Raw genomic sequence first — 13129 nt, forward strand, 5'->3', positions numbered from 1 at the left:
AATGAGACCAGTTTGAATATTAAACATGCACCAAAAGTGTTTAAATATTTTTTTCACAGTTTTGGATTTCGTTTAAAAAAATTTAAATGTCCACTAAAAAACAAAAAATATTCCTTTTAAAAACATGTACAATGTTCTTACCAAAGCAATTATTTGCCAGCAAAAACACAAAATTACATAAAAAGATGTTACAAAAAATAACCAGTAGATTAAAAAATGTTTTACCTGAAATAATCATTATCATAGACTTATGATTGACTATCAGTATTTAAAGACTATGAACATTTTAAACTTGTTCAAAACAAGTTTCTTCCTTCGAGATATTCAAAATATTCATGTCATTAAAATTACTATACTGCTTCAGTTGCTGTAATATTTCAACTTCTTTGAGCTTTGTCACTTTTCAGTCTATGACATCTTTATGGAGTAACTAGTATTTAAAAAAATAAATTGGTCAGCTTCCCACGGATAACTTTAATATTAATTAAGATATCTGTAAAAAATGCTTCTTACTTGTTTTATTGGACTGAAAAATGAAATAGCAGGTTTTCTCAGAATCCTTTTGGATTCAAGCTGCAACTGCTTAATGGCATGAACAGCACCACTGAGAGTGGTAAGGTAGTATCCACCCTCTCCCGAGTGCCAGGAACTGTGTAACAATCCCCACATGTAATTAGCTTCAATCTCCGCAGAGATGAGCTCACACTGTGCAAGTACATAGATGAATATTGGAAGAAAGTCTAAGAAAAATTCAAAAAAGTTATCACAGTTGATTTTTTTCTATCCTTATAATATTTTCACTTAACAGTTGTATACTGTAACCATTACTGATTCTTTAAACAAGTTAAACAAATGAATGAAGAGTAACAAGTGGCTTTGCAGTAGAAATATATGTGAATATCTAATTAACAGCAATTTCATCTACAGGAGTGAAACACTATGAGGCTATACTCAATTAGTTTGACTTAAGTATAGTTATAGTTAAACAAAACTACTATTACAAATTTTCTGTGTAATATAAACATTGTTTAGAAAACAGTGAACAACTAGACAAGTGTTAAATGTTAGTTTTAAATGTATAAGCTTCACAGTTTAGAATATTGTCAACAGCTAGACAAGTGTTAAATGTTAGTTTTAAATGTATAAGCTTCACAGTTTAGAATATTGTCAACAGCTAGACAAGTGTTAAATGTTAGTTTTAAATGTATAAGCTTCACAGTTTAGAATATTGTCAACAGCTAGACAAGTGTTAAATGTTAGTTTTAAATGTATAAGCTTCACAGTTTAGAATATTGTCAACAGCTAGACAAGTGTTAAGTGTGTTGATATTACACAACCTAAAGTTTATTATACAGTTAACAGAAAAATATTCAGTGTGTTGATTTACAATGATCTGCTATCTTCAATGTTTGTGGAATATCTATAAGTCAGGCAAGTGTTTGGTCACATTAGTAGCATCATTGAATGTTCTGCAGTTGATTACTATCACAGTTTGAAGTAAGTTCAACATTCAGGCACTTGTTCAGCAATATTTATACTGCAAGTTCATGTTTTTTTATGATCAACAGACCTTATGTTTAGAATGTGGAGCATTAATTTAGTAATAATGTGTGTAAAATTACTACATAATAAAACTGGAATTGATGTCACATTTTTACTAGCCCAACACAAGTTCCCAGTAAAAATAGCAGACAACAGTATTTTAAATATGTTTTGTTTACTGCATGCTGCTGTAGCTACAGTCATAGTTTGGAACATAACCATCACCTATGGGCAAGTGCTCACTAATATTTATAATACTAATTTATGATCTGTGGTTACTGTCAAAGTCTGAAGTATAGTCAACAGATGGGCAAGTGCTCACTAATATTTATAATAACAGTTTATGTTTTGTGGTTACTGTACAAGTCTGAAGTATAGTCAACAGATGGGCAAGTGTTGAGTTTATGTTCTGTAATTATTGTCAAAGTCTGAAGAATAGTCAGCAGTTGGGCAAGTATCTGGTAATATTAGCAACATTATGTTCCAAGGATGCTAAGGAATCTAAAATCTGTTTAATTTCTTGTTCTAACATCAATAAAAACTGTAGTTCAGGAATAGCAAAAGCAAACCAAAAACTATTTCTACACACCTGTTTCTGGAATAAAATTGACCAGAACATATTGAACAGAATAATAACAAAAGACTTTATTAATATATTAAACAAACACGGCTTACCATCAGCACCAAGGGAAGCATGGTCATTTCCTTGAGATTTTCTATTACCATGTACCTATCAGAAAATAAACATTCTTTCAAATGATGATCAACAATCCATAAAACCTAAAAGTTATGAAGAGTTCACACAGAATAAAAACCTAAAGGTCTTCTGTTTTGTGTTCTGGTGATAGTAAATGTTACTGTCAAGACTTACTATCAAGCAGTTTATTTTGCTGTTATTCACAATGATCTTCACATAATATCAACACATCTTTTAAAATTAAATAGTAAAGCAGCTATTGGCATAATATTTTTTAATACATTATTTATGGTTAAGAAAGGGCTTGTTATACTATTTTTGTGTAAAGCTACACAAGGAAGTCAACAGCACCCACCAAAAACTCTTGGGTTGCTCTTGTTTAACCGAATAGTAGGTTTTAACAGTCAGTCACTCTTGTAGTGTGAAGCACATTTATACAGCATTAGAACATGAACAATGAACACCCAAATTCACAGTTCAAGCATGTTAATCACTAGCCCACCTCTGGCCCTATGGTTAAATAGAAGGCTTCTTTATTTGTACACTGTAAAAATGTACAACTGTACTGAACAATAAACATTAAGCTCTAAGAAAGTTATTTTATGATTGCAAATGCAGGACATAGTTTTAAAATAAATCAATAATAAAGTAATTCTTGATCTCATTATAACAAGATAAACAAAAATAATTAAATAAACAACAGCTTACATTATTGCAAATACTGGACATTGCTCCAAGTAAGTTTTCAAGTTTTCTTAAGGGAGAATGTTCATTTTCCATACGCTTAAAATAAGTCTTTACAATGTCAAGGCCAGTTGAGTCTGGTGGCTGCAATTCATCCTGAAAATACAATGTTGAATATGGATGTTAAAGTTGATATTAAATATTAAAAAAACACATCATGAAATACATTTACAAGTGTTTTCAGACTGCTGAAACAATACTAGAAATCATTTTATCCATGAAGCTTGACTTAGGATTTTAGAACATATAAATTCACTTAACTGATGTATTTGCTTAGCCTAAACAATTAAATCTCTTACTTTAGGTTTTATAAATGCATTTTGAAATAACAAAAAATCATGAATTACTATATCAATACCACAGAATTCCATTACAATTTATCAGGCATAGTAACTAAGCTGTATTTGGGTCTAAAAAAACATGATATATTTTCTAGTGGATCAGTATCTTTAAAGCACAGTCATATTTTGGTTAAATAGAAAAGACAAGAGGTTCTTATTTTATACTTTTGCTTTTATTGACCTTTCAGCTGCACCTAGCATTATAGAAGTTGCAATGACACGGTGCACATACAGTGATGTTATTATATCCAATAGTATAAAACTGGCCATTATAAAGTGACCTGTCTAAGCTTTGTTCTAGTGGATCAGTATTTTTAAAACACAATCATATTTTGGTTATCATACATTACATATTTATATATATTATTACTATTTACAAAGAAATTCTTAAATTTCAGTTATTTTTCTTAAAACATTGAACAGTAAATAAAGAAATATAGAAAACAATTATCTCTTCTACTTACGAACTTTGTACTTATTTGTCGCTTGCTGTAATTTGCCAAATTTCACATGTGGAGGATGTAAACCAATAGATTTAATATATACATTTTGAAATAACAAAAAATCATAAATTACTATATCAATACCACAGAATTCCATTAAAATTTATCAGGCATAGTAACTAAGCTGTATTTGGGTCTAAAAAAACATGATATTTCAAACATTTTCACTTACCTCTTCCTTCCCAGATTACAGACAAAAAGAAAAAAATCATGGAGACTTTCCACCTTTTAGAGCTAGAAAACCAGGGAAATTCTGAGCTTTTGATTGGTTATAAAGCCATGAAGGAATGAAGCAGGTGTACATAAAGAAGTATTTTCAAAAATGAAAGAAGTGGGCAGGGGGCCACTGCATTTGATTCACTGAGATATAGTCACATCTCAGTAAATAGAAAAGACAGGAGGTTCTTATTTTATACTTTAGCTTGTCAGTATTGATAATTTGAGTTTTTAATTTGTAAGAAACTATAGACTGTATTTGGACATCACAAACATCTAATTTGAACCAAAGCTGCATTCAACATATCACGTTACACACAAAAATCAATATTTAAGATAATATTTTTTAAAATTTACTTTTAAATTAATAAATTTACTATTGTATAATATAAAATTTGAATTATATTCTATAATTTGATACCAAACCTATTGACTAATGTTCATAAAATAGTAGTTCAATAAAATTTTGAATGTAAGTCTACAATCATAATGACATGCTCTTTGACCCCTGACCATAGGAACACCCATTGTGAGAAGACTAACATCCAACAACAATCTCGAAAATAGTCATCCAATTTCCTCTTAACATCATTCAACATTACATTCTACCACACCAAAAAACAAACAAATACATATGCCTATCACCCTTTCCAATAACTAATACTGCTTTAACTGGAGTTGGGTCTCAGTTCTTCCATATCATAACCCTTTCAGGACTGATGGATGTCATCGATATCCCTTGATTTTTTCTTTCCCACAGTGAGAATATTTAACCAATTCCCATGAATCTTAGTAGAAACTTAACATCTCGGTTCAGTTAAAAAAAATGTAATTAAAAAAAAAGAAGAAATTAACATAATAATGCATGTTATCATTTGAATTTTTGTGTTATCTACATTTTAATTATTTTGCTTCAAAGGAAATCTTTCAAAAAAAATAATGCAGTTTTCATGCACATGATCCACATGCCTTGAAAAATCTCGACTTTAGAAGCAGTTCACTCTTAGCCACATAAGCTGGCAATATACATGAATATGTAGTTGCTAAGTCCACGTGTTTGACCTATCTGATATCTAAATTCTGTAGCTCCTTTGTCTGGGAAACAGTTATAAATTTTTCACCTCCTATACTTAGCCTTGAGATCTACAGCTTATATGTAGTTAGTTGACACAAGTGTATATAGCATTATAAAGAGCTCAGTTCACACTGTACTCCATCAACAATTAATTTGAAATTGGCATACATTTTTCATATTGAAGTAGATGTTGTCTGCTTACAGTGGTTTCTTACTTATATATGCTGTAGTTAAAGAGACAGTTAAATTGTAATTAGTCTTACTCTATATCTCAGTTAATTATGTATTATGCACGTTTTAATCATATTTGAACAGTTTAATGATTTTTTATAAGTTTAACTTGACACCAGCATTGTGAAAAGATATAAACAAGATGATGTGTATAAGCATCATCTTGTTTTGGCAATGAGTGTCTGTGGGGAGTCAACTAAAATAACTTCATAAAGCCCCATTAGCATCAGTTGATGTAATCAGTATAAATGATAATAGACAACGAATTTGAAAATGAAATAAAAAATAAACTATAAGTGAAAAGATAAAGACATGAAATTATGCATATAAGAAAAATATGACTATTCCAGTGGATTTCTATGAAGAGTTGAAAGTAGAAATACAGTAGAGAAGATGATTGTCATTTATGAGGTTCTAGTGATTGTGCAAATCAAATGTGAAACTGTATAATCAAAAATAGTAATTTTTATACTTCATATACAAATCACTTCTCCAATGTCCAAATCCAAAACTTAATGAAATAATGAGCTCTTATTAGAATTAGTAAATACAGTAAAGATTAAATATTTTATTATTCTGAAACTACATACTTTTAAGAAGGTTTTTGTCAAATTTCAAACATTTTCATTCATTAATTTTGTTTTTGTAACAAAATGTGATGATAGAGGCATTATCATCTGTGATAACAAATTCAAGAGTCAAAGGGTTATGTGTCATTCACTTTTGCATTCATATAAATTTAAAAGTACCATTGTACAATTAGCCAATAGGAATACTAGGTTTCCATGTAAGCTAGTAAACAAACACACATACTGACCGATACACGCTGTTCTTTTAACTCTATCGTCCCAGGTATCCTTTACTGCTCATGAAAAAGCTTTTAGTGTCTTACATTCAAAATTACATAACACTACTTTTTGTTTATGTTACACCAATTAGAATACCATAAAATCTTAGCTAATAATCCATCTTTTAATAGTATACAAGTTTTAAATTTTCAATTCTACAAGGGAATATTTAAAAAAATCCTGAATTTCCACTATCTAATTTAGCTATTTTATCCATCACTCCTCAAAAATGTATGAAAATTAAATGTAAATTACTCTCTATAAAACCGTTATTGCTCAGACAAACCATAATTTTTATAGCCTTCAATTTTGTTTGTTTACAGAGTTATCAAATAGAAAATCAGACCCCTCCTGCCACATCCTCTCTTTCACAATTCATTGATAGTTCTCTCTTACATTTCATTATGTATTACCTATAACCAATAGAAAGTCAAGGTTTTCATCTAGTGTGACCCACGTGACATTTATACTACTTTTTGTTTGTGGGAAAGTTAACAACTAACTTGGATGAATTTGTAATGGCTTTTGTCACATAGTTAGAAAATCAAGAACAATTTTGAGAGGTAAGTGAATTTGTCTACTTTTTGCATGTTATTAGTCTATATTCTTTGGTGCATCATTTAATTAAATAAAAATTGTTAAGTGCATTACTATCTATGGTATAAAAAGTAAGGGTTAACTCTCTTCGAAACTCGACAGCAAGAATAAAAAAGATTAGGTAAGTACTTTATTTGTTGTTTTTCATATTTATTCTTTATTTATTATTGTAAAAGTAACTAATATCTCAAAATATGGATCTTTTTAAGTTATTTAAGACGAGATTAGGTAAATAAGTAATAATAATATAATTAAAACGATTCATGAGGCATGCACGCGAGCAGCTCATGGGTAATGTAATTCAATAGCATAATGTGAGCTGCTCATTCCCCGAGTGATTTACAACTAATAATGGCTTGGATAGTAATTAGACATGGTTCAAAGGGCAATAAAACAATACAATTTAATTACAAATAGATGTATAATGTTATGAACTTAGAGCGATTTAGGATAAATGAATGTAGTTTCATGTTAAAATCTGAAGTCATTCTAGAAAGAAAAAAAAAAGTTAATTTAGGTTTATTTCGATTTGTTTTTTTTTTAGGGTTACAAGGTTGGTCGATTTAACCAATCCCATTTTGAGAAGGACAGAGAAAATAAAAGATAAACTATAAAGTTTTATTGTTAAAAAACGTTTGAAATGCATTTAGGAGGTTTTAGGGATTACACAAAGGAAATTTGAGATTTTTGAAATGAGGAGAAATATTTTTAATTTTAACATGAAAATTACTTTGCACATGGACTATTCAAAACATATACTCTATATATTCATGGACAAATCTTTATTTTATTAAAAATACTTCACTAACAAATACAAGTTTTTGTATGTGAAAGACTCGTAATATTAACTGAAAGACTGCCAAATTTCATGAAGATATACCCACTATATTGAGAGTTATAAGTATTAAATGTATTACGACCTTAAACGAGTACAAAAAGGTCACGTGATCAGTCGAGTTGACTGAGCCAATATTAAATGTGTTAATTACATTGATAAATGATTGAGATAATAATCATCAACTTTAAAACTACTTTTAAGAACAATATTCATCAATCAAAGAATCAGAAAGTATCACAAAACTAAACACTTTAAAAATACCCCAAAACAGACAAAAACGTTTATTCAAACAACACAGTAAATTACTTAAAGTGATACTAGTTTACTTGAAACTTGTTTAAGCCTAGCAATAATATTACATAAACTGTTTAATTTTCTATGTTAGCACTTTTAGATACTTAAAGTTAATTATAATCTTCTTGGTTCAATTGGTACAGTTTTATGAAATTGATTTAATAGGTTAATATTAAAATTTCTTTTATACATTATTCTCTATTAATCATGTCCAAGTTTTTGAGGTTTTATCAAGCACAAATTACACAATTATTTTACCATTTAGACAGAAAAACTGTAAAACATTTTTTGCACGAATTTACTTATATAAAATGTTTTCTCAAAATATGTTCCAACTTATTCTTCAATATGAACTCGGATGGCCTCAATAATTTGCTGTTAAAAATTACAAAGAACAGTATTTAATGTTGAACATCACATACAGTATAATTAACTGAGTTGAGCTTATGACACACAAAATTGATACATTATTTTATGGTTGAATCTCAAAAGAAAGGCTATATTTTAAAATGTAGGTTTAGTGCAACACCACATACTGCCTAATTTAGTTGGTGTAATTTTGTTTTTGAATCACAGTATGAGTTGCAGAATTTTGTCACGAATTCCATCGACATTAGATGAATTAATAAATTTCAAAAAACGAATTAACTACGTGTATTATTGGTCAGTTTTTATCCCCAAAATGTATCTAAACCAATTTTACCTACCCGAATTCCAAGTTCTTGGGGCGTTTTAGTTTTAGCATACTTTATACTTTCTGTAAGTAACTGCAAAGAGCCATCTCTGAAAATATAAAAACAATGAAGTACAGTAAACAATTTGGGACAAAAAAATTCTAGAAATGTTCTACCTGTAACATAAGCTACATAAATTTCATTTGTAATTAAAGTCTTCTATAGAATATTATCAATGAAAGAACATTAGTCCAGATTCACAAAAAAATGCATTAATAGAAAAAAAAATTAAAGACTGAAATGTGTATATTTGACATGTCATCATCTTTGAATATTAATAAGTTTTATCCCTAAAACTGCTTCCAACTTGCTTGTTTTTCATTACCATCTCAAAAATTTTACTTATTTTAAAAAACAAGCCTCAGAAATCTACTTGAAAAAACTTTTAATACTTAAAGAAATCGTCTATTCCAGCAATTTTTTTTTCATATATATGTTGTAACAATCTATTCAAAACAATTAAAAGAAAATCTGAGTTTGTAATAAAATTTATTATAAAATAATAATATCCACTCTTTCAGTTAATTTTCATACAAATCAGGCATCTCATGATTAGTTGTGATCTGAAATGCAAATGATTGCTATTCAGTCTCATTTGTCATGTGGTTTTTTACAGTTCATGACCTTTCATTTCACTATGTTGGACAGCAGGGATAGTCTAGAAATAATGTTGCATGCTCAAAAATCACTGTTACTATGGTCCCAAGTTAATTTTTAACCAATCATCTGAAAGAGACATTTCTAATGTATCTTTAGTATCTAGTCACTTGAAGGAATGAGACTTGTTTCAAAAGAGCATCACATATGTGCTCCATCAGACTGAAGTTTTAGTGAACATGAATGCCACTCTATTTGGTCATTTTCTTCTTCTTCAAGAAATGTGTTGACTAATGCAGCAAAATGGATTAGGTGTTATCACTTATTCGACAATTCTTATAACTTCTCATATCACACTGACACCATTGCTAAGTGCATAATATTCCTGTATTAATAATGTGGTGGATTTGGCTCTAGATTCTTTCTCAATGGGTATAAGCCTATTATCTGGATGTAAGGTGAAGTGGAACTCTTGAGTATATTGAATACTGCTACATGTGTCATGAATTCACTGTATGTATTCTTGGCACCACTGAAAGTGAGCTGTAAGTGCCTTGCTACGAATGGACACAGGAATGAACAAAAAAGGTGATGTATATTATTTTGTAAGTGGTTTTGGCTTGTCTTAGTTATAATATGACAAGTTCTAAATATTCTGAGCAGTGTACTAACAACTAGAGTCTAGATTTTAGTTTCAATAACATATGCTTTCTTACCTCGTGTATTCATTTTTGAAAAGTTGATATATATATTCCTTCAATGGTTTAATCACCAGCTCATGAAGAGTTTCTTCTATGATTAAATCAATATTCAAAAACTTGTCTGCTTGTAACTGAGAAGAAATGAATAAAAATTTCCAACTCAGTAATTCATTATGCATCAATTTTTCTGTTAAATTTAAATAAAGGTTTAGTATAAAGTTACCTGTGAAAAATAAATGTAAAAAAACACATTTATAAAACTAGTACTCTGGAGACATAATGACTGGATAATAAACAATATAATCACAAAGAAAAAAGTACACAACTGTTTTCACACCTGAAAAATCTTGTTTAAAACATTTTAGCCACAAACATAAAAAAAATGAATGTAAACTTCTATTCAGCATGCACATTTATATTCTAGTCAAAACATTGTAGACAGAATAAGCTTTTACACATTTCTGTAGAACTTAAAGTCAATAAGAACATCACTGTTGTGGAAAAATAAAAAGCGCAAATTATTATTCTTAGAAACATAATTAGGTATTACTTTTCTACACATTTCTAACATCTTTCTCTAGGGGTCACTTGCAATTCATTAAAATATTCAAATGTCATGCTCTCTCCCTAGAGATTATTAACACAATTAACAATAAAATTCAGTAATTATATCTTACATTCACTACAATTACACATCCTCATGTCAAAAAGAAGATATTTGTGATTCAGGTTACATGTTATGAATTTAGTGTAAAATTATTGGCTTTGATTGTAACACTTAAAAGTTTGTATTACTTAAAACTTACTTTTAGATTTCCTAACATGTTTATAATATGATTGGCAAACTGCTCAATGGACTTCCTAGCAGCATTACCCGGCACTGCCCGGGTTTTCGAAAAACAAAACAAAAACTAATCTCTCCATTTCCCTGTTCCATATTGCAATAGGTAAAAAATATTTCATGAATTTATGAAAAAAAAAAAGGATATATAGGCCGTTATGGAGGATATTTAGATTATCTTATACACATACGAGTACCTGGTGAACAGAATAAGCCTAGCTATATTCTCCCCATCCCGTCATACCTCTTCGAATAATAAAATTTTGTATGTAAATATGTATGTAATATTATGTTCAATTTGCTTGAATGTAAATTCAATATATTTTTATGTGAGACTGTATTCACATTATGACATTGATGTATGAAATATACTACAAACAAAATGCAATATTGTACTTTATAATGTATGAAGAGAAAAACATCCACTTCCAGGTATTGAACCACCCAGTGAAAATAAAAAAGTAGAATAAATTACATTTGTTGACGATTTAATCTCATTGTACACAATAAGTATTATAATTTAACTCTTTCAACATGAGCTCAGTCCCAGGGACAGACCACATGACCATTTTTACTGGTGTATAGTTTTAATATTATAACTTTTGATACACTATACGTACGTTCACAAAATTTGTTACACTACAAAAAAAAAAAGTTTTGTTAATGAACTATTTTTGCTAAGAATTTGTTTGTGAATACATCGGATCCTTTTTTACTAGTCCAAGAGCAAAGTGATTTTTATGTAAAGATTAAAAATAATTCTCATTGTTTCAAAAATCTCAACCTGAAATATGAAACTTTTTTATTGTAAAACTTTATATTTTATCTGTTATTACCTCTACCCTAATAGTATATTTTATTCTTCAGCCAGTATACAAATCATCAAAATATAATGAAGAGTTGTAAAATCAAATGAAAAAAAAAAGTGTCTGTGCCCTATTTTCTTGATTATTATTCATGAAATTTCAAAGTACTTCTCTTGAGAGTTTCAACTGCTAAGCATTTCACATTTATTTTACTGTCTATGACTGAAGTAGAAATCTGCTAAAAATAAAGCAACATATTGCCACTTGTTTCAGTAGACTGTTTACACGACACCATAATACGATACCTTTGAAAGCAACAATGCATGTACGAAGAGATAGCCGACTTGACCTCTGCTCCGAGAACAGGATTTCTAATGTATCAGATTATATATCTTACAGTGTTTACAAGGAAAATTAACTACAGTAATCACACCACTGCACTTAGAATCAGTGAAAATGTTTATGCTGACAACAGGATGTGGAATTTATTGACTTATGTATGTATCCTAAATTGTTTACAACAAGTATTCTACAGAGCAATAAAACTGCACTTTGAATCTGTCAAAACTTTTATTATATGGTGTGGTGCCGATACAATAAACACTGCAATTCTTGGAATATTGTTAATCCTTCTGGGATGTTAAAAGTTTAAAGGTATACTGTAGAGGGTACAAAAATCTTATTGATGCACATGGTTGTGAAATCCTACTTCTCTTTCAGCAAACTTATTCATCAACCAATAAACATTCAGGTTTCAAATCTGGTTATTGCTTTGCAAGCATTCAAATTCATTCAAGCACTCTAACTTTAGCTATTTCTCTACAATTTGTTGAAAGATGTAGACGAGTTGTTACGAATTGAATATATTCTGCTAGAAACATATTCCTCATTACTGATTTTTACCTAGAAGTAAGTAATTATTATTTACAACACATCTGGAATCTTTGTTCATTAGTTTTAGTACATAGTTGTTGACCAAAGTCCATTGTATCTGTTTCTTTATTTTAGCATAAAATATATTGCTTCTGAAATTTATGATACTGATCACAGAATATATACATATTAAGAATTAATACACGTCACATAATACATATAATAATTCTATACAACGGAGAATATACAATGCATAATGTAATATATATGTAATGTTTTTCCTTCTAGGAACAGAAGCTAAAGAAAAATTGAAAGTTAAGTTCCAGGAATTGAGAAAGAAGAAGATTCTCAACATGGATGAGGAGGAGATGCAGTTTTTACTGGATGTATCTTTCTCTTTAGATGAAAGGGCAGTCTGTCAGGGGAATCAGCAGCTGAGGAAGCTGATGCTTCAGTTGCAATGCCTCTGACAGAATCAATGTATAAAACAAGATGGCCTCAGGTTGAACTAGCTCTTCTTGATTCTGTCTTATGGACAGATATTAAAGAAAAAATGAGAGAGATGAAAGGGTGCATTTCAATATAAGAACATAGTTTAGCTAGAAGAAAATAATAACCTTTTGGATACCAAAATCTTCTTCTTACATTAGA

General features: G+C 29.4%; 1 protein-coding gene across 5 annotated transcripts in view; it reads right to left on the bottom strand.

The window, feature by feature from the left end:
- LOC106463622 (protein sprint-like) overlaps window positions 1-13129 on the bottom strand; it is an 88806-nt gene that overhangs the window by 14309 nt on the left and 61368 nt on the right. For all 5 annotated transcript variants that reach the window (XM_022391165.1, XM_022391164.1, XM_022391161.1 and 2 more), the window contains 5 exons: window positions 9974-10089; window positions 8634-8709; window positions 2948-3079; window positions 2218-2272; window positions 514-740 (listed from right to left, as the gene is read on the bottom strand). In XM_022391165.1, the coding sequence (XP_022246873.1) occupies window positions 514-740; window positions 2218-2272; window positions 2948-3079; window positions 8634-8709; window positions 9974-10089 (606 nt within the window). The remainder of the gene's footprint in view (window positions 1-513; window positions 741-2217; window positions 2273-2947; window positions 3080-8633; window positions 8710-9973; window positions 10090-13129) is intronic.

The sequence above is a fragment of the Limulus polyphemus genome, unplaced genomic scaffold (genome assembly GCF_000517525.1).
Source record: "Limulus polyphemus unplaced genomic scaffold, Limulus_polyphemus-2.1.2 Scaffold1448, whole genome shotgun sequence".
Taxonomy (NCBI): Eukaryota; Metazoa; Arthropoda; class Merostomata; order Xiphosura; family Limulidae; genus Limulus; species Limulus polyphemus.